The sequence below is a fragment of the Chroicocephalus ridibundus genome, chromosome 4, assembly GCF_963924245.1.
Source record: "Chroicocephalus ridibundus chromosome 4, bChrRid1.1, whole genome shotgun sequence".
Classification (NCBI taxonomy): domain Eukaryota; kingdom Metazoa; phylum Chordata; class Aves; order Charadriiformes; family Laridae; genus Chroicocephalus; species Chroicocephalus ridibundus.
Genome location: NC_086287.1, coordinates 29,184,411 through 29,212,153, shown reverse-complemented (window position 1 = coordinate 29,212,153; position 27,743 = coordinate 29,184,411). Strand labels below are relative to the sequence as shown.

The window sequence follows — 27,743 nt, the reverse complement described above, 5'->3', positions numbered from 1 at the left end:
TGATCCGCCAGTTAGGAGGCAAGACAGGTGTTGTGCGCTTGGGTAATTTCTCACATAGCTGAGCAGCTTGTGAGAAATCAGCATCAGAGTGTGCAAATTGCTCATCCCCTCGCGCCTGCACGCACCCAGCAGCTGCAGCGGGCACTCTGTACGGGGCGCAGCCTCCGCTGGCAGAGCAGGAGGGGGAATACGCGAAGATATACCTTACTTAGGAATGCTCACGCGCTTTGTTAAGTAGTGTGATAATTAAATCGTTAGTCACATTGACAAGTGGGTGGAAGAGGCTGGAAACGTCTGATGCAGTTTGCTACGGGCAATTATAGATTTACCAGCGATGTATCTGTCACACACAAACGATGGGCTCAGACCCAAGTATCTGCAACAACTCAACTTTACCCCATTTCCCAGAAGTAAAACAGAATGAAGACACCAGCTCTGCATCCCGGTGCTGTGCAACAGCCCAGACCCACCGCCAACCTACCGCATGGGAACAGCTGTACGGTTTCACATACTCAAGTATTCATCCAGGCAAGAACTTGCAGAAGCTAATCCTTATCCAAACATCTGGGAATTTCCCTCCTTGAAATTCTCCCCGATAATACTAACTAGCTTTACGTGCCCCCAGTCCTGTTATGTGGCATATCTCACTTGGCTACTGGGTGACAAAAGGCTCGCGGGCTCAGCAGAGGAGATCTGGCAGCACTTTGCTAAATAAATACTTAACCACTCTCTTCAGTAAGCATCTGCCACTCACATAGTGCCTACTCACCTTTGCAACAATTTAAAATTTTCTCTAAAGCACAAAACTGAAAGTAATTCCGTTTGTCTTAATGAATTAAATTTTACACAGGAGCCGACGGTGAAAAACGGGGTCTTGTATTCTAGAGCACTAGCCCTGTTTCACTATCGGCCTCAAAAAAACCCTGGATCTTGTATTCTAGAGCACCAGCCCCGTTTCACTGTCGGCCTCAAAATTCTTCCACATAGAGGGATATAATTAGGAAGGGACGGGAATAAAGGCAACAAATGGTAATCCATATTAGAGACATCTCACTTGCAGCGCTGATCCCACTCCGCAGAGAAGCCTGTGCGGCTGGTACCTTTCCTGAGTCCAGAACTCTCAAATTCTTTAGAAATTAACTGTTGCTAGAGTAACCCAAAGCCTTGCGGGGGTTCTGTGGACTTGCTGCTTCCTGCGACAGTTCCGCTTGCAAGAAACAGCAGTGGGTAGGAATGTGCACAAAGAGGACAAGACTCATGCGGACAACTGAGGTGGGTTGTTTTTCCCCAGAGAAATTTTATTTGAGAAAGTTGACAAAAATCCCCCAACCAATCATTACAGGTAAATCCATACCAGTCCCCCACCCCTGCTCCCCAGTAACCATACCAGTACAGGGAAGATCAAAACGCAACACCAGAATGATGGTAGTGTAACAGTCACCTGGGGAACTTAAGGCCTCGCCACCATTTTTAAGATAAAGATATCTTTGTACTCGGGTAAGGACAGGGAGAGGATATCAAAACAGACAAGACTGGAAAAGCCCCTTTCTTGTAACTGTCTTTTCAAGTCATATAAAAACAAAAGCAAAACCTTAACAGATCTACAGGCTTCAAACTGTAGGACCTAAAACTACCTTCAAATGACTTCTGTAATTCAGTCCTGTGGCATCACTGCTGTTCTGCACTGTAACAGCTTTCAAAAATGAACAAGGATAAAATGGATACAAGGGCAGAGGAGTGGACTTGGGTTCTTAATATGGCTTTATCAAAAAAGAAACAAATTAAAAGCAATCTAAGCACTTGCCAGTGGAACTAACAACTCCAGGAACTTGGCAATGGCAGATGGGAGGCAAAGTACTAACGTATTTAGATGACAAGAGGTCATCTTTTCATCCTCTTTCCCATTGCCTCATCCTGGACAACCGTTTTCTTCCCAGCAATAGATCAGATTCAGGTTAGAAGTTATAAAACCATGCTTTTTTCGAAATGGTAGGCCAGGCCCAGGGCCGTGACAACCCCTTCCCTAGCCAGAAGTGTCTAGGCACATGACACCAGAATGCTGTGCTGCTGAACCATTTGCTCTGAAGGAATGCAGAGAAGGTGAAAGAATTTTAGTCACTGCCTGAAAACTGGAGCAGGTAAGTGCAGGAAGGTAACCTGCCTGGTTTTTTCCCCAGCCTGGCTTATTTAACATCATGCCATCTGGATGGCTGAGAAACGATGAGAAGCTGCTTGCTCTCTCTGTTAGTACCGCAGAGAAGAATAACAATTCTGTTGAGGGCACAGTTCAGTCTCCCCCCAGATGTAGAATTAACCTATCCCTGTCCTGTACTGCTATTTTGAGTTCATCCACATTCTTCCACCTCCTCTGCCAGCCTGCAGAGCACCCCTTGCACCCTCTGACCTCAACGCAGGGTACAGGGCCCTCATGCTTCGCACGAGCAGCGGCCCACCTTGCTTTGAGGTCTCAGAAAATGAGATTCAGCCAACTGCCTGCTAGATAAACGCTACACTGTTCGATGAGAAAAGTCTCCCGCTCAATGTAAAACCAAGTTTCCCAGCATAACCTGCTCCTATTTGCTCTGTGACTGTATCCGACTGAGGCCTCCTGTCTGCACAAAAGGCCGTGCCCGACCAGGAAAACTGCTGCATCATTTCAGAACAAGAGAGGCAAATCCAAGACAAACATGTGGAGCAAGGGCGGGACCAAGGCTGGACAGCTTATTTGAGCAAAGCAGGCTTCTCCTTTCCAAGCTCAAACACGTTCCTTCCAAGGCTCCCCTTCCTCCAGGCTGAACCACCGTATGCTCAAGTGCCCTGACCTGTCAGCACAAAGACACCAGCTCCCACAGGGAGAAACACAGAGGTCCACGACAGGGACCAAACCTTGGACCTCCCTCTAACCTCCGGCCCTGCTGGAATGATGAATCCTATTGCTTTGCACTCACCTCCGTTTGCACGAGGCTTAGGTCCCAGCTGGTCAGAACAGGGAATGCCCCGCTCTGCCCTGGTGCCAGCTGCACGGCACCTCAAGAGCTCAGCAGGGTCAAAGTGGCTCAGAGTAACACTACAGTCACAGACAGATGGGAGACATCATCAAGCCAAGATTATAAAAGGAGAACAGACAGCGCAAAAACTTGCTGCAGCTGTCATGGAAACATCTTTTTTTTTTTATTATTATTATTTAATCGCTGCCCCAGGAATCCCCAAACCCATCACAACCTCCCCCACCCACAACATCCAACAGGATTTCACAAGTCCCCCGTTGCCTCCAATGTTTAGGTTCCCCTCCCCCTTTAGGGTCCAAGATCCTGCAGAAAAGCTCCAGTCAGCGGGTATCATCTGTGAGATGGCTCCAGGGGGCCATGGCTGGGTCCCAGCGGTGTCCAGCTGGGTCTGAGAGGAGGGGGAGGAGGACTCGCTCCTTTACTCAATCAGTTTCTTGGCCTTGAAGAAGCGACGCAGGTAGAAAACCTGCCAGGTGGCCAGTCCGATGAGACAGCACATGGAGAAAATGCTGAAGTACAGAACCCGGGTGTTTGTCGACTCTGAAACAGACAACAAACCATTGCATGGGAGTCTGACATCACAGGATGTGCCTCAAGGGGGCAAAGTTCCCTGGACTTTCTCTCCCCACCCCTGTGAAACTTCAAAGGCAAGATATCATACAGCATGAAGGCAAGGGCACTCAAGCACCAGCAGTACTTCAGAATTAAAGTGGAGGGAACAACAAGGATAATGAGAGGGAACAGGGTGAAACTGTGGTTAATGGGCAACGTTAAATGGTTCAGAGTAATTCACATTAGGAATGGAAAGAGCAAGAAAAGATTTCTAGAGATGGGACACACAAGACTGCTTCAGAGGGAGAGAAATATCATGTTTCCCTTACTAGGAACAGAACAGGCAGAGACCACTATAATTGCTTCATCTCCAAATGCTATCCTAATAACATATTCAGCAGAAGTAAGGGGTCTTAGAGCTCCATCCCTCTGAAGGAGCACACAGTCTCTTACCGTTCGTGTCCCTCATCTCCTCTTCTCGTTTCTTCATGTAGGCAAAGTCGTTAACTATGGACTCTGAAAGATCTTCCAGGCGCCTCAACTCTACTTCCAGAGGCTTCAACTTCTCCACTTTCGCAATCTACAAAACAGAAGAGTCAGGCAATCACTGAGCCAAAACCAAAAGCTCCCACATGGGTTTCTACTGCCAGTTTGAACCACTCCTCCTCACATAGTACAGATCTGGGGCATCCTTCCCCTAGGGAACCACCTCTACAAGCCAGAAACTACCATTGCATAAAACGCTATCACTTCTCCCACCTGTTCTCTGAAACACACTTTCCTACTACCCCTCCTACACAACGGAGGAGCACTGTATGCATACAAGCACATTTCTTCCTTATTCGGCCTAATGTTAACTTATTCACAGTTGGCTTCTGAGGAGTGGGTAGAAGAGCTTGCCGCATGACTAAACCTCCAGTGAATAGAAGTCACAGACTGAGGCAGAGGTGACTAACTTACATACGCATACGATACTGTTCTATGGGCACGCAGGGTATTAGCACCGAGACTCACTTTGCCAAGTGTTGCCCCAGAAAGCCCGGGCAGCTTGATTCCCAGTAGTAGTGGTTTGATTACACCGACAAGAGCTCAGGGCTTTTATCAGGCTTAGACTGATAGCCTCAAGGGCAGCATATGATCTTGGTAGGCAGCAGGCAGCTACGAAGTGCTCCATCTGCCTCAAGCCACCAGGTGACGCTGCTGGAATACTTACGGGACCAGCTGCCTTGGAGACAGTTTGAAAGAAAAAGCAAAATATACTTCCGTCCTAAAAGCTGGTTTTATAGGAAATGATAGTTATGCATAACATGCAACCCACAGTCCTACAAGTCACAGACTTGTATCCAAAAAGAAATATCCACAGGAAATTCAATTATAAAGCACAGTCCACAACAGCAACTATTTAAAGTTGAACGCATAAACACACGTCCCTGCCCCAGTCCCGGCTGTAACCTGACTACACATTATGTAAAATCTGTGACACAAGGACATTACTCAAAGGAAGCTAACTGCAATTGCTGCCACTGCTACAGCATAGGGTTTGGGTAACTCTGCTTCCTGCGTAGAATTTGTCACTATAACCAACGAGCAACAGGATCCCGCTGTGAAGGCGGGCGGGATGCCGTGTCCCCAGCCAATGCAGCAGAAGGAAGATGTGCTACAGAAAACACGTGGAGCACCTGCAGCTCACCACCAGTCTCACCGCCACACAGGATTACTCAGACATAAGCCGCAGGACAACATCGCCCAGTGGTCCAGGCGCTGACAGGCAGGCAACGGGGCGCCCAGGGTGCAGGCATCCCCGAAACGCCACTTCCAGAGGCAGCTGCCTGGGCGTCAGAGCCCATCTGAAGAGATGCTCGTGACCAGGCCAGTACTAGCTAATCAGCCATTTCACTGAAGGGTCTTCACATGACATGCATATCCTGGCAAGCTGCAGGCCATCAAGCAGTCATCTGAGGATTTTTATGCTGAGGCGAGCTGTATATTACAGCTCTGCCAGCACAGCAGTGTCAATTCTCAGTGCACTTGTGAGGAAGGGTAGGTTAAACCCCTCCTGCTTTCTAGCCAATAGGCTGTACTGACAAAACCCTGTGGCATGGACACATATCTGCCGGCAGAGCTTTGCTGAAAAACTGGCGCCAACGTAAGAGTGCCCGTGGCCCAGGCTCTGCTGACACAGATAGAGCAGCAGGTCTGTAACACACACAAGGTCTCAGGCAGCTCTACTGACAAGCTAACCCCACGCTGACCGGCTCCATTATCTTCCTGGAGGGTACTTTTCCTCATTCACAGAAGGCTACAAAGGTTCTACTGGAGAAAAAAATGTAAGGCTTGTCTGCTCCATCCTGCATCCCTTCAGCTGCCCGTAATAGGTGTAGCTCAAAACATCTGATAGCTACTTTTAGTCCTGCACGTACCCTGAGATGCACATCCTGGAACCTCTTTCATCCCTACTGAAGCCAATATGCCCAGCTGCTCCAAGGGGTTTTGTAAAAAGCCCTCTTCCTACCGTAGAAAGAGACATGCTATAGCCACGAATTGACAAGGAGTAGCTGATCTGGAAAGGAACCTAGATCGCCAAGCCTTCTTGGTGTCCTCTGAAAAGTCTTTTCACTTTGCGCTACCTTCATTTCTATCTATTGACTGGACAAAGTTACTCCCCCCATCCTAGAGAACTAAGTTATGACACTGCCATGCAGTAAAGTTTTCTAACCCAACTCTCCCAGTTGCTTTCCTCCAAGAATCACAAAATCAGAGAATGTGTTGGGTTGGAAGGGACCTTTAAAGGTTACCTAAGTCCAACCCCCCTGCAGTAAGCAGGGACATCTTCAACTAGATGAGATTGCTCAGAGCCTCATCAAGCCTGGCCTTGAATGTCTCCAGGGATGGGGCCTCCACCACCTCTCTGGGCAACCTGTTCCAGTCTGGAATGTCTGGATCTATGACAGCTTATGGAGCCAGATTTGGACATCACCCCCTCTCTCACTGCCTATATCCATGCACAAGCAGGCCAGGGTCAGTGACTCTCATTCAACTCCCTGCATCAGGTCTCCTTGCAGCAATTCAACAAGAAGAACTGGGGGGAAGACAGGTTACTAGTACCTTACAGCAGACAAACATCACAAGCAAAAGGCTCAAAAAGGCAGCAATTGCAGGAGAGAAACCTGAGCAACAGTCCTCCCCTCTGAAGCCTTACAACAACCTGTCAAGTCAAAACCCACAAATACTGCAGCAACCTGGGGAGAGGGAGGATGAAAAAAAGAAAACACACTGCAAAGCAGTGTGGCTAAACATCTGTAGAAGCTGTACAAACAGTTAAACCAGTTTGAGTCCTTTGCAGACGCGCTGCTCAACAAGGCTTGACACAGTTTGCCACTCTGAGAGGTCCTCGCAAGTCAAGGATGCTCACCAGCGCTGCCAAGATCTGCATCTGGTATCAGGTGGGACTGCAAGTTAAATTCTTCTTTTCCCATGTTTGTCCATGGACCTTTTCCGTTGGTCTAAGTACACTGATGAGCATAATGGATACTTACTTTTGTTCCCAGACAGCTGTATCAGTACAACCAGTGAATACGTAGATACACAGGCATAAGAGAACCTTTCTGCATAGGGACAATGCCTTTAGGTAGCACTACGGTAACGTAACTCAGCATACGCTGCAGGGTTATATTTAAAGAGATTCCATAAATGTAGTCACCATAATCCTCCCAGTTAACGCTCTCAGCGGTCATCCCATAAGATTTCAACATCTTGTAATCCTTCAGTAGCTGGTTGCCAGACAGCTGGCCTAATGATTGCTCTGCTCTTCCCTGACCCCAAGCGCTTTCTTAATTTCCACGTAGCACGCACTGTAGACTTAAGCCACGCAGGAACAGCTAGCCCAAAGCTCAAAAGTATATAAAAACTCTGCCCACCTCAGAAACTTGTTCGTTTTCTAACTGGCACCACACACAGCCTCCTCTGGTACCCACTCTCCTCCCTAAGGCATCTCCCACACTGTTGTGCACAGCGGACACAGCAATCATTTGCAGGAATCTTTCTCCACCAAAAACTGACATTTTCTAAGGCACAGGCTCTGTGCTGGGGGCTGACTGACCCCAAATTCTAGTGAGCCAAAAACAAAGTAGCAGCCATCAAAATTCAGCATCCAAACCAGCCAGGATCGTCCCAGCCACAAAGCAGCTGCTATTCCACACAGCTGGCTCTTGGGTCTAAGAAAGCTATGTCCTCCTAAGATGGAAACGTTTAGGCTTTATGCCTATTTCCAATGTTACACCTCCAAACCAAAAACCCATTTCACACCAGCTAATATTCTGCCAAACACCTTTACCGTGATACACTGCCAGTTCTTAGAAATGCACAAGCGCCATTTCAGGGCTGTAGAGCCAGTACATCTTAGTGGCTCAGGAAGGTAAGAACAGTAACAACGTAACTTGACCTTTAGGAGGATCTGATATTAACCTCAAATGCCCTCTGCTGCTGGGGCTGGGGAAACTTCACATCTCAGTCTCTTGTTGCCTCTAATGCCTATGCTCAGAAGCTGGGTCACACTGTCCTAGCAAAGAAATTCACACATTAGGCTCCAGTTCCCAGACTACAGAATTAATTTTAGTTGATGTTTGGCTTTTTTTTTTTTTTTCTTTTCTCTCCCCTAACACACAAAGCTTCACTGGAATTGTAGGCTGCAGACAGGCTTTCATCACCGCTGGGAAAACAGCTTCCCATCATGAGCCCCAGATCTACAAATGGCATCACGTGACTGCTGGGAAAGGGGAGCCTGCAGTGCAGGCAGCCAGGGGACATACCTCCTCGTAGTTCTTTGCTTCAACTCCATGCTTCATATCCAGGATCACGAGCTGGTCCGGCATCCTCCCTGTTCCTGGAAGCATAATGAAAGGATTCATTGTGCGAAACATGCAGCCTGCCAGGAAATCACCAGCTCTCCCCACCACTGAGGAAGAACTCACAACATCCCTCCCCTCCCTCCATGTCTGCAGCAAACTGCGGAGGCAGCACAGTCCAGCCTAAAAATACAGAGACTTCACAATAAATCCTGGCTGAAGGAGAGCCTCCCAAAGATAATGAGAACAAGCTGTAACTAAAAGCGCTAAGTGTGTGTGTAGGATGCAAATCACTGTAAAAACTGCAGAGGATTAGAAGATGAATAGCAGCTGCTATGAGACAGCCTGGCAAAAGACAAGTCACCAGAGGGACAAATATTCAACTGGGAAGCCCACGTTCCTCCTAGCAGGAAGTGCACCAGCAACCTGTCAAGGTTACTGGGGTTGTAAGTGATTTTACATTCAGAGGAGCAGAAGGTAAACTGCCCTCATTGAGGAATGTGGCATATGGCGACTACTGACCCTCACATGCTGCAGTATCTGCAGAAGCAAAGGCAACCCCTTTACCAATGTATCTTCTCAGGGAAGGAACATCTCAGATGTCTGAGACCCACACTGCTAATACAAACCCCAAGATGGCAGGAGGCTCCTGAAGCTGGGAAAACGCCACTTCAGAGAACTGCCAGCTGGAGCTGCACAAACGGCGAGTAGGATAAGGCTGCAGTCAACAGCACAGTAGGTATCTTTTAAGGCTGTAGCCCCCCAGCTAGGGACACCTATGGCTAATAGCTTCTTCTAACTGCTACAAACTGTCACAGTTGAGAACATTCACAAGAGGGAAAAAAAATAAATATATAGAATAGGCACATAAGATACCCTAAAGAGTGCAGCGCATCAGCTGACTCGAGTATCGTATTCCACTATACCACCCACCAAGGAAATGTCTGTACACGACACATTCCCAAATCCCAGCACTTCGGGGCATACAGTTGTCCGCAGCTGGCTGCCAGCAAAACACAAGGTCTGAATTCACTTTACTATGAATTTCAGTCTTTATCCAGGAGCACGTCCAACACTCACACTTTGCCTTAGGAAGCTGCCAGGTGGATGTTCCCTCAGTCCACACACAAATTCAGTGCGCAGGTTACACTGGGTCACTCCAGTCGGAGCTAGGAAGATCTTCAGTACAACATCCCTAGATTTTGTCTCTACCCACCGAACACACCAGAGTAGAACAACCTCCACCTTCTACTGCTAGCAAAATATGGAATTACCTACTGAGAAGAAGGTCCATATCAACTACAAACCGTTTCTTAAATTTCCTGAGGGATACAGGAGCTCAAAACTCAAACCTAGCTATGTAAGAACCCAATGAATAAATGACGATTAAGATGGAATTTTTTGGTTTTCTTATAAAAGACCGGTTACTGTAAAAACAAACTCAAATGCCAGCACTGCTCTTTAACAGACAGGCTGTACACAACCACCCAGTGCTCCTTTCTCCAACCACAAGTTTTGACCGCTTATGCCATACATATACCAGCATGCCTGGAGACTGGCAGGTAGGACAGCCAACAGTAGCTGCCGAAGAAAACTCAAAGCACACAGTTCAGTGAGAGTTTTTTTTAAATGGTCTTTAAATTACAGCCACTTGGGTGGAGAGCTGGAGCTTCCAGGAAGAGACGAGAAAGATGAAAAAGCCAGTGAATAGGAGAACAGAACTGGAAGGATTAATTTGTCAGCCTAGAAGGGAGAGCTGCCAAGAGGCAGTAAGGAAGTGGCAAACTTAGAGCTGCTGGGTGCAAAGGGATGTAAAGCAGACATTCTGCAAGAGGTTAACGTTGTCAGGGACTGGCCTGGAAAACCTCAGGCTGCTCTTCTACAAGTTTCCTGAGCCCAAGGCACTAGGCAGCTCCCTTCATGCTCCTCAGATCCTCAGTAACTCCCTGCCCGTCCTGCAGCCAGGGCTCACCACAGCAGACTGGATCAGCAGCAAAGAGAAAAACAGCGGAATCCCAGAGATCTTGAACTAAACCGATACCTACATCCCCCAGGAGGTCTTCAAGAGGTCATCTCACATGAGCACAGAACTGTTTCCTGGGAGATTAGGGGAGCTCCTAATTTGTAAAGTCAGTGGAAAAACAGGATAGTTGACCTGGATGTCAAAAAAAATTTCCCACAGGAATTCCAGAAAAACTGAGCCATAGCACTCTTAAGAAAGTTTGGGAAGAGAAGGATTACAGAAGTAGCAAAGAGGTAAAGATGAGCACGCATGAAGAGCCCTACAGGGGAGCGTGTAGGGCAGGCCAGGCTGCTCTTCTCAGAGATTAGCATCCAGTGTGGGAGTAACTGCGCTGAGGAACAGAGCAGTGGTCAGGAAGACAGGACCCTTCCACCCTGGAAGAGGGAAGAAAGCCTGTCATGCAAACACCCATAGCTCCAATAAGCACTCTAAGAAGTCCTCCACTCTGATAAGGTGGACCTTCTAAATAGGATCTCCTTCTCACTTCCTCTTCCTCATTTCTGTGGTTAAGGATTGAGAAATCCCAGTTGCTTATACCCCTCAGGTCCCAACGGCTCTGGGCTTCCTCTACCAACAGTTTTTCTCTTCCACTACTCCACCAACATCCTCCTTGGCTGCACACTACAAGTCCTGACCACTTACTTGATGAGACTGTGGAAAAGAACACTGGCCTTTAAAGAGAAACATAGGGATAAAACAGCACTTGGTCAGTTCCCCCCATTCCCATCCTGACCTTACCAAGGGTCTTCCTTGTGACGTGGTTATTTCTTCCACAGTACCTTAACCAAGTCCTGCAGATGATCAAACCTCCCTTGCTTTAATACTTCTTTGATTTCCAGCACAGGCATGGAAAATCTGGAGATACTCATCATGCAGCATCTCTCTTTAGCAAGTAATTTGGGGTGTCTGGGTCCAAAAAGAAAACAGCAGCTTGGAGGCCCCCAAAGAGAAAGCCTCCAGAAGAGGATTCAGCTGCTCAATTTTGGCACCTCAACGCCCCACTGGTCACCAGGTAGAAGCTACAGTTTGAAACATTTTATTTTAATCAGTACTGACAGCTTTAAAACAAACTTGCAAAAATACAAGGGAGGCACGGCTACTGCCAAAAGAGCTGTAAGGGACTCAGTCTAGGCAAGAAACCTCTGGTCACAAGCACTGAAGTAAGAGTCTAGACACAACTAAAGAAAGAAGCCTTTCCCACTTCAGTGTGTGATCACATGGAAGCTATGAAAGGACTTGTGGGACTGTCTGGAGACCTCCCAAATACCCAGGTGTTAGACAGTAAATAGCATGAGTGACTCCCAGATGAGTCACTAGTGCCTGCATGTCTTGATGCGTTAAGGAGCGTTTGGAAGCCCTACCTTTGGAGTGAAATAAAAGCAAAATCCTGAGCATTTGGGGTCACTGTCATATCTGTAAAATACTATAGAAGACATGTTACAAGCCAGATCCCTCCTAATCCCAGCAAAGAAGATAGCCTTCTCTTTCCAGAAAGTTCTCTTCAACTTGCAAACTATTTGTATCTCATAGGTGGAGCAGAACAGCAAAACAGGGGCTGCCGTTCGACAGATACGAGGAATGCTGCTAGTGACTGCTCTGTGAAATGCTCTAGGATCTTTTAGGATAACACCTAAGAACCAGGTCCAGGGAGCAGAACTCTGACAATGACCACGAAAAGATGTGAGCACCTACGAACTTGCACGTGCTCACACCACCGCAAATGAGACCAGAGCCCACGTGTTGGCTGTTTTCAGCACGTTTGTCCTGAAGTTGAGCCCAGCCACCCAAAGCAGCACATGCGTCACGCTCACAGGAAACGAGCCTCAGCGCTCGTTAGGCAACCATCCCTGCAGCACAAATGCAAGACTGACGTCCTGCTCATTTCCCCTTCCCTTTACTGACCACTTAGAGAGCAGTTGCGGGTGCAAACCAAGACCACGTTCTCTATACACACACACCAACCCCAGAAAATGGTTGTTAACCTAACACAGAATTGCTGTCAAGTACAGATTGTGGAGAGGGGATGTCCCACCAAATGGGGAGAGATGGTCAGCTGGGGAGATGGTCAGACAGGGTCCCGGAGACGATGGCACCCTGCTCTGTCCTGGCCCAACTGCAAGATGGGGAGAAGCACGACAAGGGCAAAAGAGGTGCAGTTTGTTCCCCAGTATTGCCACTCATTGCAACTGTGATGACCTCTGCGGGAGGAACATGCGACTCCTCTTTCAGAGGAAACCCAAGCGCTTTACACGATAGCCACAGAGGATTACTTAACTTCAAATGCAACACCAACACCAGATAATTCTGCAGTGAGACTGCTTACAGCCTCTCGAAGGTCAGCTTTAAAAGTCAAACAGTGTTCTGCAGACCACACTCAGGATCACTTTACCCATACCCCTAATCCACATATCTACTTATGTGAACTTGTTGGGAAGCCAGAAGCAGCCAACAGACCTTTCATTTCACTTACCCACAGGAAGCTTGCTCTCAAAACAGGCCTCAAACATATCATAGTCTTCAGTGGTGAAGGCAAACTTCCCCTTAGTGGCATCCTCCTTGGCATATAGGATATGCCCAGCCGAGTCAGTTATCTGTAAAAGAGACAAGGAGGGTGAGGAACACAGTGCTTCGCTGCCATGGGCTCACATTGCCTGTGCTACGCAGGACGAGTTCTCATGGCCTCCCCTTTGGAGCTGCTGCATTCTCCTTTCAACAGTTTCCCTCCTTCCTCACAACTCTATTGATTCCTCTCTTCCTCATCCCCACGCCAGGAGCTGGCAAAGTCAGAGTGCCTCTAAGGTAATTATTGACTCTTAGATTAAACAAGGAGAACCCCATGGAAAAAAAAAAAAAAACAATCAACCAACCAACCAAAAAACCCCAAAACCACACCAATTCCTCTTCCTCCTATAACCTCTGAATATAGGCTACATTTAGGAACTCCAGCTGAACCAAACTGTTATTCATTGCCGCCTTTTTGCGAGCAAAATTCATAAATTCCCATAGCAACAGAGATACAGAGATGGCTTACGGGACAGAAAAAGACTCGTTCCCCAGAAGACGAAATGGAGAAGGGCACATCTATTCCTCTAGAAATGAACCATCAGTGTGGCCCTGAGTTATACAAGGTTTGGGTTCCAAGATCCATAAAAGCATCCACTTCAGAGGACAATTCAGGCTATACAGACAGAATAATGACTGCTTTGCACTAAGACTATGAAATTACCAAGAATAGGCAAAAACTGTAGAAGGTCTACAAATATGCCTCAACAAAGAGCCAAAAAAAAAAAAAAAAAAAAGGACACACATTTCATGACGCAGATTTGAGAATCACTGTGCTCAATTAAAGGCTCCGTCCAGTTGAAATACTCTGACCATGGAGACGGGTGAAAAAAACTGAAGGCATTACAATACTGCGTGAAAATCAACAGTGTGCGTTCCGCTGGAGTGCTTCCCACTTTCCCTCAACTCTCTCCTTCAAGAGGTATGTCTGAAAAAGCAGAGGTGCTGAGTCACTAGGGGTTTTTGAAAGTCTTCGAGGTGAAGAGACTAAAAAGCTTGGGAACAATTTCAAAGGTATATAAGACAGAAGTACACAAAACAATTTGTGGTATGGAGAAGGTAAGTCAGACGTTCTCCTTTACTCCACCTTAGAGCAGAAAACCAGCCTCGTTTCCCTGTACAAAGGCCATACAAAAAGTCTATGTACCCAAAATTATTCTAAGGAAACACTCTTCTTTATTCTTATTAGAACACCTAATTAACTCCCTGCCATGGAATACCACTGATGCCAGCAACCTGCCGGACTCGTGTGGACCTTCACATGGGTAATGACAGTTGCTGCATTACGCAGGAAAAATAATAAAATATATAAATCCTCATGCCTCAGGGTATAAACCATGGCAGGCAAGACGTTAGGAACAAGCTTCCTCTACATACAGATTATCCCATAATAGTCTGTTATGGGATTTATTGTAGCTGCCCCTGCACCATATGGTATTTGTCAGCGCCTGAGAGCAAAGAGGAGCACCGCTTTCCTCCCGCGCAGCAGTTCAGAGCTCTACCTGTATTCAAGCAGGCAGCAGAGGAAAGCGCGCCTGCGCTGTCGGGCACAGGCAGCTGCTTTGCCACCCCCCAGCCACAAGCCACCAGACACAAGCCACCTCCTGCCTGGAAGCCACCAGACTATCAGAAGCACCCAGCTCAAGTCGGCAAAAATGCTGGGCTGTCTGCATGTGACCACACAGAAACGGAGTAAAAACAGGTGTTTTGGCCACCATATGGTGCACGCTAGTCAACAGAGCAGTCCTGACTGACGCTAGCCTCATCAGGCTGATATCCCATAATCTGCACACTGGGTTCCCCATCCCAAGAACACGGTAAAGCAAGCTCCCAAATGCCCCTATTATTCTAAGCTATTCCCTTAGGGCTTTGTAGATACTGGAGCTGATCTTTAGCTAGAGGATATTATGCAGCTTGATCCATTTTTGCCCTTTGAAGGTCTAGCAATGAACAGGATTCTGGACAGTAAAAGCTCCGCTATCCGCTTTCATCAAAACTGAATAGCATTACCCAAATCAGCCAAATCCACTGCCCATTCAGCCGGGCCTGCGGGGGCAGGAGAAGCTGCTAATAGCCCAGCCAGAACACTTGTGGGGGAGTTGACCTGAAAGGGATTTTTCATGCTATTCTAACGTTATTTACGGTAACGCAATCCCCTACAGACAGGGCATTGTTCGCCCTTGGACAAACAGCCCGACGGTCCCCCAAAAGGCCAGCCTCGACAATGGGGCAGAGGCACGTGGCCAGGCCCAGGCAAGACCTCCGCCGCCCCAATGCCGCCCCTTGGCAGCCAGCTGGCAGAGCCCCCAGATTCCTCCAAAACAGAGGGTGCCACTGTTAGTGCCCGCATATCACACACACATGACAGCTCACTGGCAGGAACCAAACTGAGCCCGGCCAGGATTTTAACTACCAACCTCTTGCGTTCAGTGGCCTGAAACAGGGGACCAAAGCAGGCCATCCAGCGCAAAAGGAGTGAGACGACCTGCAGACACAGCGTCTTGAACTAACTTTTCCACCCACAAACTCAGACACAAAAAGAAGTATGCGCCTGACTGAGGGGTTACAGCACCTACAACAGGCCCGACATGTTGGGAGGCCACAACATACCTGAAGGAAAACAAGAATTGCATAGATTATTGTTTCTCCTTTGTAGCTTTTCAAACTAGTACAGGACTTGACTTTGCTTTTGTCTTACAGTTCCAGTGAAATACAGCTTCCGTGAGCAGCCAGCCCTATCTGGATACCAGCTTCAGCAGCAAAGCCAGACTAAGACTCAAGCATGGGATTCACTGCTTCACTCTAGACGAATCCACTGTCACAAAAGGGAGTTTTAGAAGAGACCACAAGGTCAGTTGACCTAAGAGCAGGCAACCAGAGAACCAGGAGGTTTGATTACTGAGTGGTAAGAGACAGATGGGAACACGGCACTCCATCTGAAACACATGCACCTTGCCAGGCAAACAGTACAGCAACATTCTGAAGCATTAAAGCTGCTTGGCTCTGCCTATACACAGACAAGTTTCTTCTTACACATGATGTAAGAGCAGGAAAACAAAATTTTTAAAGAAACAAGGCTCCAGAAACAGCCTTCTCTAGCCATAACCAAGCACAAGTGCCAATAACCCAAAGCCTTCGGGTGTCTGTTGGCAGGTGCTGGAAAGGCAACTTGATTTCAGGAGATCTCAAATACTCACTGAATAACACTGAGTTCAGAGAATCTTCAGCAGACCATCCTGTCTGTCTGCATGCTCATTTCTGAAGCCTTTGGCGCTTAGACAGGCACGAAAAACAGACAGAAAGCTGTTAGGAACTAATGGCATAGCAACACACCTTAATCAGCTAGTTGGGAAATTCGAAGAAAGCCTAAGGAAGGCAGACTGTGGACAGAATTAAAGTGAAGTGAAAAACTTAAGTGAAATTTAAATTAAGCGAAGCTGTTCGAGCTGCTTGTCACATAGATGGATTATATGAATAATCACATAAATTCTGCAGACCCTTTCCCCTAGACTCCCTAAAGATCACGATCCCTTTAGGATCATTTTATCCCCCCTTCCCCGTCGCAAACACCTGCCTCCAGGCAAGCCGTGACCCCGGGGCGAGATGGCAAACAGCCACTTTGCCTACCAAAAAAACCTCGGTGCCAGGCCTTCGCTTTGCCCTTTCCCCGCGGCCTGATGCTCCATCCCGCCTTGCCAGGCCTTTGGCGGGGAGGGAACCCTCGGGAAAGCCACGTCACCGCAACTCTTTCCTCCTTACACGATGCCAGCAGGCTTTCAGGCAGCCTTATCGCAGTGGCCCCATCCCGCCGGACGCCGTATAATCCGCGCAACGAAGGCCTCCGGCCTTCGTTGCGCGGATTATACGGCGTCTGGCAGGACGGGACCGCCGCGATGACATCTTTGGGGAGAAAAAAAACGTATTTGGCTCAAACCAACATCCTGCCCCGCTCCTTTGCTACCTAACACCCCGCTGGCAAAGTCCCTGGGGGAGCTGGTGGCCCCTGGGCGAGCCAGGCCTGCCCCATCCCTCCCCCCCCCGGGTAAACCCACGCGTGGGCCGGTATCACGCGTGGGAGACGCCACGAAACATCCGCCCCCCACTCACACACACGCCACGCCCCCCGCAAAATTGGGGAGGCGGGGCCACGCCGGCTTAAACCCACTCTTCCCCCCCTCCCCCATCAAACTCGTCCCCGCCGCACCTTGAGGTTGGCGGAGGGTCCGGTGGAGGATCCCGGCGGGGCGCCGATCTCGTACTCGCCCGTCACCAGCGTGTCGCGGTGGATCTCCTCCCGCAGGCACTTCCGCGCTTTGCCCGGCAGCTGGAAGGAGATGGACCGCGCCGGGCCCACCACCAGCAACAACAGGAGGAAGAGGAGGTGGAGCAGGGCCGGGAGCGGGGCCTGCCCGAGGCGGGGGCGGCCGGGCAGCGGCAGCGGCATGGCGGCGGCTGCGGGTGCGGCAAGGCCGGGCCTCCGCCTCCGACACACGTGACCCACGCCGACGACCCTGCGTCACGGCGGGGGCGGGGCCACGTGTGTGTGGCGGGAGGGGCGGTGTCCCGCGGGTCCCACGCAAAATGGCGGCGGGGGAGGAGGTGGGGGGGGGGGGGGTGGGTGGTCGTGTGTGTGGGTTCAGTGTCCCCCTGTGACCTCCTCCTCCTGCAGCTGCGGGGGCTGCTGAGGCCCGTCTCTTGCGAGCGGGCTGTTCGATCGTTCAGTAAACGATTCGTGAAATTAATTCGTTAATCGTGAATTAATTCGGTTAAAGATAATTTCATCCGTTAAAGAAATGGGGGGGGGTGTGGGGGAAATAAATAATCCAACCGCGTCCCAATGCGGAGGAGCGTACAGAGGACGGACAAGCCACCGGAATGTCCTAGAGCCTGCCGCCGACCTGCGCGCCTTCGCCGGGAGGCGTGCGTGCTGCTTAATTACTGCTTTTTAAAAAAATTTCTGAGTCCCCCTCTTCTTCGGACAAGAAAATTTAGTTTTATCAGACGTCTGGCTCCTTTGGATCGGCATTCTGCAGATACGATAGCCAAGAAAATTCAGTTTTGTCAGATGTCTCGCTTCCTCGGATCAGCATCCCGCAAATACGACAGCGGAACAAATATGCAAGTGGTTTTGACGGCAAATAAAATTGTGATGATTTTTTTAAAGATACTCAAAGAATTATTTTTTTTTTCTCTCCCTTTCCAGCATATGCTCAGATCTACTTTTTTTTTTTTTTTTTTTCCTCTCACTTTATTCCGCTATTTAGGAAAATAGCGTTAAATAACCCACCAGCCAGCTTTGGACCGCTGCTTGCCCGGGCCCCAGGCCACCGGTGTCCCTCCCTGCCCAGCCTGACTCCCCAGGCCGGCTGCGGGGACCACAGGGGACAGGGAGAATGTCCACGAGTGGGAGACGCAGCCTGCTTGGGCGTGTTGAGACATAAGGAAAGGTGGGGAGAAAGAAGTGCATCGTAAAAAGAAGAAAAAAAAAAAAAAATTACACCATTGCTTCACATTTATTTCTTGAACGTCACCGGTCCTCTGTCATTGGGCAAAACATGTCCGTAATGACAAGCAGTAATTAGGAATCGGTGCAAATTTCAATTTTAAGAGGCTTAAACCAGCAAATCGAAGGCCTGGATGTTCCTGTGGAGATCGAGACAGGCCTGGCCATGGCCAGAGCGTTTCAAAGAGCAGCTCCCTGCTTTCATGTCCTTGTGCTTGGATCTGCCAAGACAACGCGACGAAGCCCACTGTGTGAAGGAACAGAAACTAAGCCTAACCGTACAGTGACCAGCAGCCTCCTTGCTTGGAGGGAAATAACGAGAACTCTCACAAAAAAGAAAACCCTCCCGACACTAGACCTTTGCCCTTTATTTAAATGGCATTTTAGAGAACCACATTTTTCCTTAGCAGAGCCTGTATCTTTTAAGTGAAGGTCGACTGTGCTCAAATATTCAGTCCACTACTTTACTGTAAGCTCCAGTTTATTGCTTGAAATTTGATTTATGGTCACCTGTTGCACATTTTGATATATCTTTATTTTTCCAATCAGTTCACAAACCTTTCCTTACTTGGACAATTAAATTATTTGGAAGCTTAACCTTAACAAAATAAACATTTAGCTCTTTCTGTAATATGTCAAAGTATATTTGCACAATGAAAACATTCTTTCCATTGCAGCACTTAAGGCCGAAATAGATGTTATTTCACAAGCTTTAAGAAACCTAGATTCCTAGAATCTGAAGATATGAAATGTTGTAATGTTGTACCACAGAATTCCTGATGAAACATGCACAGCACGATGAATCTCTCCATGTAGAACATTCCTCATACGAATGATTCGTACCCAGCCTTCTAGCACGTTTAAAACGTTCAATGATGCCTTATTTTCTGAGGCAAATATCAGAGAAAATGGCTCATTCATGTTAAGGCAGCCTCATTTTCTAAAATCAAAGTGTGAACTCAACCGTTGAAGAGCAAATACGCAGCTGACTACAGTCCCTTCCTATTGTGGCCATTTTGTCACCATACATTTTTAGACGGGTTACGTTTAGGACCGACAAATTTATCCCCCGGTTTCTGTTGTAGCCGCCTCTCGTGTGGATGCGTTGTGCTAGAAACTGCCGCACAGGCAAGTTCAGGTCTAATTATAAAACCCCACCAGAGATGCTTTAGCGCTTTAGCGCTTTTTTGGGGTTGTTCAGCCTGGAGAAGAGAAGGCTCCAGGAGACCTTATAGCAGCCTTACAGTACCTGAAGGGGGCCTACAAGAAAGCCGGGGAGGGGCTGTTTGCAAGGGCATGTAAGGATAGGACGAGGGGCAATGGTTTTAAACTAGAGCAGGGTAGGTTTAGATTAGACATTAGGAAGAAGATCTTTACAATGAGGGTGGTGAGACACTGGAACGGGTTGCCCAGAGAGGTGGTGGAGGCCCCATCCCTGGAGACATTCAAGGCCAGGCTTGATGAGGCTCTGAGCAACCTGATCTAGTTAATGATGTCCCTGCTTACTGCAGGAGGGCTGGACTAGATGGCCTTTAAAGGTCCCTTCCAACCTTCCAACCCAACACATTCTATGATTTTAGCGCTTTAGCGTGTTGTGAAAAAAAGTGGTACTGAGCCGGTCCCTGCACAATCCCCAGCTTTTCGCTCTTTAAAGCACTGAAACATGCGATGGGGCAATCTTCCTTGGGTGTGCAAAGCAACTCCTAGCAGAGGGAGAGCGTTTGAAGATCCTTTTAGCTGCAGGTTTAGAAATGAGAGTCATGCAGGGACATGCCTTAATGTTTCCACACAGTGGAGGCTGGCAAAATGAAATGCTTCCTGTAATTCTGAAACACTTAAGAGGGGAGAAGAAGAGATGGATAACTTGTTACGCAACCGTCGGGGTGAAGCGTTGACCTATTTCGGCCTAATCTGCCGTGCTACACATTGTGGGAGCTCGGCAATTAGCTGGAAGCAGGTATTTGTTCTCACTGCCGCTAATTCATGGACAGATGGGTGTATCCCCAAAGTCAATATTACCCTGTCATCTGCCAATCAAGGGACACTGCCAAAATTTAAACCATTGTACTTTTTATATTTCCAAATATCCCTAACGCAGTTTCACTGCTGTCCTGAAAATAATGGAGAGATCAATGAATTATTCAGCTTTTAACAACCCTGTGCTACCAAAAGAACACCAAAAACCTTTGGGTGTCTCTGTAGTTTGAGGCAGCAATGGCCACTGAGGAAAATAAGCCCTTTCCCCCCAACTTCCTAGTTTTTTTCCCAGCTGACAAAGAAGTTCACAGAGTGTTGGCAGCAGTCAATTTTTGCCATACCAAAATGTATCTTTTATCCATGGTAAATGGCAGAAAACAACACTAATTTGCTATCTCCATGAAACAATGTGTATGAATGTGCGTGAATGATGTAATTAGACTTTTCTTTTTTTCCGTTTCTGCATCAGCTGCTGTGGCATTTCTGCGTTTTCTTCTTTTAGACAATAAAACATTGAAATTATTTTCTTCTTAAAAACCATTCCAGACTTACTTTTATGCTCTAATCCTTTTGCATTCTGCCTTGCACCTGCCAATCCACTACAAGCTACTGAGAAACTTCTATAAAAACTACATGCGCTTTACGATGCTAATCACCATTTTTACTAACCATGCAAAATTATTCATCCACTTCTTCTGGAAAGTGCAAGGCCTCTTCTTTTAAGGGGCTATATTTGAACTCCTTGCTGGGATATAACCATCACAGTCACCATCGTGATCACAATCCAGATCGGGAAGTTATTCAATCAACTAAAAATAAATCAGTGGCTAAACAGCCATAAAACAGCATCGCGCTGCTCTGCCTCCCCTGTAATCTGTCCCAGAGACCCCGGGTACTGTGTGCTGGACATATAGTTAAAATATATAGTGCTTGGGTAAGATAATAACATCATTTAGACATCAAGAAGCATATAACGTAATTCTAGCTGCATTTCATTTGAGGAGACAAACTGTTGTTACAGTACATTTATACAAATCTGTTTCCACTTCACTCAGTGACCGAAGTTATTTCTACCTAAGGTAATGATGGGGAAGCTTAAAAATCCTGCATAAATGTGAACTGGTTTTGCTCGAAATCAAGTGCGTGGGGCTTAATCTAAAGCATGGGTTCAATTAGGGAAACGAAACATCCTTCGTCAAAGATAGCCCAGCTTCTATCGCGCACAAACCACTTTGAGGAAGCGAGCATTCACGATGCTCCTCTCGTCTCCCCGCAGTGCTTTCACTGCTGCCAGGCAGGTTTTCGGCTTTCAAGCAATAGCAAAGCCCAGAGATCTTAGCAAATGAACGGTAACAACCATATTAAAACGTGCCGAATAAATAACTACAGGATTGGCCGAAACCAACCTGGGATGAAGTGATATCGTACAAGAAGATGACCACTTAGCAACTGCAATAGCGAAACAGCACACAAATCAAACCCATAAAAAAGCAAGATGACCGCAGACCTTGACGCTACTATCAGTCCACAGGGGTGGGGAACTTAGATTGTAAGGGTATAATTGCTCAGGGATTTCTTTGTTCGAGGTCCCCCTTCAGAGGTGGCCAGCCCGAGCTGTAGCACTGCTCCGGCATGAGTTGTACTGCTATTAATAAAAAGTACTTTCATAAAGTCTTTCAGCTTATGCGGAAACCTGGAGTCGAACCCTGTTACAGTGGCTGGCATGCGTAATTTCCATAACACCAGCAAACACCGATAAAGAGTCCACCCAGAAAATTCCACCCTCTGCAAGAAGCAACTGGCTCCTTACCTCCTCTCAACCCCCCAGCCCCTGTCCTGTCCTCCTCTGACCTCTGTGAAAAACATGACTCTGCTCAGGGAGGGTAAGAAATTGCTGTTTACAGAGGCTTTCAAGAAGCTCTACAAAACGTTGCATGTGAGTTTGTTACCTAAGCTACAACTCAAAAGAAAAAAAAAAAAAAGAAAAAAAAAAAAAAGGAGGCTTGGGATACTGTCGTGTCCTAACAGGCAAACTCTACAATGTTAAGTCATAACCATTATTTTTCTTTCTGTTGTGAAACTCAGTGCAGGCTCAGGACAACACAGAAGAGAGTACGTTTCAAGGTTTGGGGCATAACGTTATGGTTACTTTTTCTTAAAAGGTTGGAGCTGAGATCCACCTGATCGAAGGCCCATCTCTGCATGTGATGGGGTGCGGGGGCTGCATCCCCTTTCCAAGCAATGGAGAGAAAGAGGTTGTTCTAGAGAGAAGGTCACCTCGTCCTGAACCAGACATCTGAATCCAGTGGGCTAAATCCCATATCAGGTTTCTTCAAAACTGAATTTATGCTGAAATCCAGGTCTAATCAGTGGTTACATTGCATATTGCTGCTCTGTACAAGTCTGACTGAGCAGTCTCCTCACCCATGAAACAAATGAGTGAAACGGAGAGATAAAGCCAATTTATAATGAGCAGCACCCTAAATAAGAGGTGGTTGGCCGTGCTAGGTCCACCTCCCCACAGATCAGATGGAGTTCTCGCTCACCTCATCCCTGTCAACTGCTGGGCACCCCCAGACCAGTTCCTCCACTGTCCTCTCTCTGATAACAGCTAGTGATAGACATGTCATAGGAGAATGGAGAAGCCCACAGCAGAAAGTCACGGCATATTTACTTCAGCATCGAATCTTTACTAGTTAGAGCTAGCTGGAGGACCTCAAAAGAAGACTCACCATCCTTTTTAAAACGTACACTGACTTTTAAAAATCTGGATGTTCCTACCAGCCATATAAATTTCAACACTTTTCAATATTGCTGAATTCTTGACTTAAATGCTTTCCAGACTTGCTGTCCAATGTCTGTGAAGGTATTTCCTTAAATAAATTTCAGTTTTTCATAACTGAAAGCTTATCTGTCACAAAACTTGTCCTCCAGTTGTACCTAATGGGAATGTAGCCAAATCCACTCTTGAGGAAGAAAGATGGCTGCCCAAGCTGTGGGGAGACAGCGACTGAGAGAAATACATGAGCAGGTACGAGGAAAGGCTTGTCTATGTGTGTTTAAGAGCAACTCTTCCAAACAATCCCCGCTTAAGACGCGTTATGACTTCAGTCGCATTTTTAAAAGAAAAATTCTGAACTAAATTCTTAATGTAAGCATACAGAAAGACTTTCGCTTGTCAAAAGTAATGTGAAAAATACCCAGGAATTAAAAAATAAATATTCTTGTGTAGGCTTTGCACATGATAGCGGTAAGCTTTTATTGCGTAGGAAGCCTGAAGTCTTTTTATTATTCTACTATGGTGATGATTGAACGTCAAAAAGGTTTGTTACTAGAAGCTGCATTTTTTCAAGGGCTAATTTTAATCATTTTTAACTTCTCAGCTGTTTGAACATTTGTACCTGTCTGTTCTCAGATCTTTCCTTCTTATATGGAGCAAGTGAGTGCAAGAACACTGGGGAAGGAACACTAAGACACGAGAGAGCTCAAATCCCTATTTTAAACACAAAGTTAACCTCAGCTGTAGCTATGAAGCCACTATTTCTGAAGGATATTATCCTCATATTGCCTGGTAATAATAGACAGAGGACATTTATGCAGAGGGACACTATGTATTTCAAAGATATCTTCACGCTAGATGCAATGGAGAGGTCCAAGCCAGGTTCTCCACTGAAGGCAACCCTTAATGAATTCTTCCAGACTGACGTGATTTTTTTCAGCTCAGAGCAGCCTTGCTGATTATTTGAAGATTTACATGAAGAACGTTCCTTCATGCAACTCGTCAGAGTGGTCAACATCTAGCGATCGGCTTAATTAATATTACCTCGCATATATCAACAACAGCGCAGTTGAACGCTACTCAAGTCACCAACTCTTGGGAGGAGGCTTGGCAGCAAAGGCAGCAGTTAGATGGGATGTTTATTGGATGCCTTCCACCAGCTGCACTGTGTGGTGGCTTGAGTGTTAGATTATAAATATTTCCCCTTGTGAAAAGGGGAAGTTGGCTGGATGAACACTGAATCAGCAGGACATATTCATAGCCTCGGCAGAGATTGGTGTGTAAGAAATCAGGAATGGGAAGCATTGAATTAGGCCTGGGAAGTCCCCTCTCTCCACAGGCACATGAGGAGAGCACTTATCCCTGGAAGCTAGTCAGTATGGCACGTGGGCAACAGGAATATTAATAACTCCTCTACAGCAAGACTTCTGTGGGGCAGGATGGCTCACCCAAACCACAACCTCCGTGGCCACTCGGTGCAGATGGGCAACTTCTGCATTGCAGAGTTCCTTCTGCAAGGGCAAGCTGAGCTGCCGGGATGGGTGAGGGTGCAGGAGGCACCTCAAAACCCAGGGAAGAAGTACCTCGGGGTTACTGGTTTTCTCATTGCTGGCCACAGGCAAGAAGTCACTCCTAAGCATCATACCAAAGACCGGTGCGCCTTGCGAGCCTTGCCGGTGCACCGGGCTTAGAGAGTACCAGATACATGGCTGACCATTGCATGCAACGTCTGATACGGAGAGTGTTAGTGGAGAGGCCTTTTGGTGAGCAGCACAAGCAAGGCCTTCTAGCTGGAGGGGACGGAGCACCAGGCAACGAAGATGTAGGGGATGTGCAATCACAGGTTCCCATCTGTCCTGCAGCACAGCTAGGAAGAGCTGATAAGGATCAAGTGGTAAGAGCAACATGGAAATTTCCTTTGTCCTGCAGAAGCCTTCCCAAGAGGAGAAGGTCACAGGAGCGGTGTCAGAGTAGTGGGATAGCTCTGGAGTTTGTCTCGGCGCTGGCTTTGTGCAAGTGGCTCTGACTCACCAGGGCAATTCTGGACCAGGGGGGTTTCCAGGAGGCCAGGGCTGAAATCCCCAGGGATGTTCGTCTAGACAGGGCGCTCTTCCCTTTGACCTCATTGAGGGCCTCAGCTTCCTCTTTATGCAAGTAGCACCAGCTGCCAGGACAGGTTATTTTGGGCTACAGAACAGTTATGAAAGAGCAACTTGCTGAGGGTTTGAGGAAAAAGATGCTCCTGTTGTAAGTATCCTTTTCAGACCACAGTTGTGCCAGGCTGCTCCTTGCTACTGCTCACGGGAAACAATTTTTATTCCTGACATCTTCTAAAGAGACTCAAACAGCCTGAGAATGGCTCCTTGCCTGACGCTGGGCGAGAGCTTGTAAAATGAGCTCCAATTCCCCCAGGATAACCGGAGGGAAATCCCAGTCATTAAATATTCCGTCAAGTGACGTAAGAGGGATTGCAAATTAATCCTGCTCCCCATTCATCTCATCCCAGCAGAGATCCCGCTAGTAAAAACCAGTCCTTCAACAGCCCCAGGGGAATCCCAGACTGTATCATCATGCTCTCCTGCCCTTGCCTGCAACAAATATGCCTGATACTTGATGTTCTTCTGTCCCTCAAGAGCTGGTGTGCAGGAGAGGTCACAGACGAGGTGTGACCGCAGTGGAAGCACCAAAGGTTTCCCATATTCTGTGCCATTGAGCTGCACAACCCTCTCTCCACCACCCCAGCAGCTGGTCCATGGCTGCCTCACCTGCCTTCGGTGTCTCATAACTCTTCAGCAACAGCCAGCATGGTCTGAGGAGGGATGATTTGTCGCTTGTGGGGAAAGGACATGTTTTTGGGCCCTTCTGACCTGTCCTGTCCTTGCCGGTCCCCTCCACCTCTGTCTTCTCTGCTTTCTCAGAGGCTTTCTGCTACTGATAAATCAGCGATTTCAGTGAAATGAAGGAACCTGGTAACGTGGGCAGCAGTGGGATGGGTCCCCCATGCCCAGCCAGCAGGCAGCACTGGGAGGTCTCCCTGCACATGGAGCCAGTGGCGTGGGCAGTGCTGGGCAGGAGCCTGCTGGGACCATCATCCCCGGGGCATGAGGCTGTGCTGGGTCGTGCAGATGCAGATGCGGCTGTTTGTGGCCAGGAGGAGTCACATGGACTTTGGTACCAACCCAGAGAAGCCGGATTTTGCTGTATAGTCACATGAAGCCCTTTGATTCCCAGACACCCTTTCTCAACTGCCTCATTGAATATGCAAAACCAACCTGTGCCACTTCAGGCGCTCCGGCGTGCTCTGCGTGCGCAAACGTCCCTTGGCCTTGTCACAGGCCAAAGGAGAAGAAGATAACAGAGGACACAGGGACACACCGTGTCCCTGCATGGTTCTGCACTGTATGGTTGACATTTGGATTGCAGGGCAGTTCCTCAGAAATCGGTGAGATAAGATAGCAGGCAGCGATGGATACTCAGCAAATGATGTCCCCAGGGAAATGCGAGCAACTCCCAGGTGGCCTCGGCAGGCTGAGGGTGGGACTGAATGAGGAGGGACCCCACGGCGTGACACAGGTATCCCTCCTCCCATCTGGACACTTCTCCCCTGTCGAGCTATTCAACTCCAGGAACTCGTGGGGGAAATGAACAGATTTCATTTGCTCTGCGTGGTTTGGGGTTTTTTCTCGAGCCCAGCATGGGGAGCTGCTGCTGCTGTGGCTGCCTATCTCACCCCTTGCCACGCTGCTATCTATACCTGCGATTCCTGCCTCCAGGAGCTGGCTGGGATTTGAGCCACCTCTTCAAGAGCAGAGGTATCCAGCGCTGTCGTGTGACAGAGGTGGAGGGGGGAAGGTGGCAGGGCTTCAGGGGACGGGGCATAAATTACCGTCACAAATGGGCACAGATCTCTCAGACCAGGAAAACAATTTTAAACCTTTTGGCCTCTTTTTTTTTTCCTTTTTCTTTTGGTTGCTTTTACATAAGTACAGATTAATGTACAGATTTTCTCCAGGGCTCTTGCCACCTTCAGTGTTTGACAAATATTAACTTACTCACCTTCCCGAATCCTTAACCTGTCAGCTGAATGAGGATGGAGAATGTTAGCCCCAGAGAAGAGGACGGGACACCAAAGCACCCAGGCAGACATGTGGACATCGGGGATAGGTGTGCCCAAGGTCATAGACTGGGTCAATGTCACAGCATAGCGGACAACTGCATTCCTGGCTCCCTCGCCTCTGTTCGGACCAGTAAACCAGAAAATAAAAATCAAAGCCAATGCATCCAAAAGAGAGAGCTGAAAGTAGACACCTCCACCTGCGTGTGCTTTGGACAGTGACACTGGTTTTTTTACCTGGTATTCAGAGGCTTTGAGTAATTGAAGTTTCTCGTGGCATCAGTGATAGGCTCAGACCTTATCTGGGTGTCTATACAGGGATGTAGGTGACTGTTTTCCAGCTTCTAGCCTAGGCTTTTGTCCTGGCTCTTTTTTCCCGTT

General features: G+C 47.8%; 1 protein-coding gene across 1 annotated transcript; it reads right to left on the bottom strand.

Moving 5' to 3' along the window:
* Nucleotides 1-1,262: 1,262 nt before the first annotated feature.
* On the bottom strand, nt 1,263-17,506 carry TMED10 (transmembrane p24 trafficking protein 10). The gene is made up of 5 exons (XM_063332237.1): nt 17,194-17,506; nt 12,898-13,018; nt 8,369-8,442; nt 4,014-4,140; nt 1,263-3,548 (listed from the first exon to the last, which is right to left on the bottom strand). The coding sequence occupies exons 1-5, from the start codon at nt 17,431-17,433 to the stop codon at nt 3,427-3,429; spliced, it is 684 nt and encodes a 227-aa protein (XP_063188307.1). The 5' UTR covers nt 17,434-17,506; the 3' UTR covers nt 1,263-3,426.
* Between the last annotated feature and the right edge of the window lie 10,237 nt (nt 17,507-27,743).

Bases quoted from the DNA above. Each gene is read 5' to 3' on its own strand.
- TMED10 (XM_063332237.1), bottom strand. From the start codon at position 17,433: ATGCCGCTGCCGCTGCCCGGCCGCCCCCGCCTCGGGCAGGCCCCGCTC. The intron at 13,019-17,193 runs GTGCGGCGGGGA...TCTCTTTTACAG, and splicing joins GACCCTCCGCCAACCTCAAG to ATAACTGACTCGGCTGGGCA. The intron at 4,141-8,368 runs GTATGTCCCCTG...TCTGTTTTGTAG, and splicing joins AAGCAAAGAACTACGAGGAG to ATTGCGAAAGTGGAGAAGTT.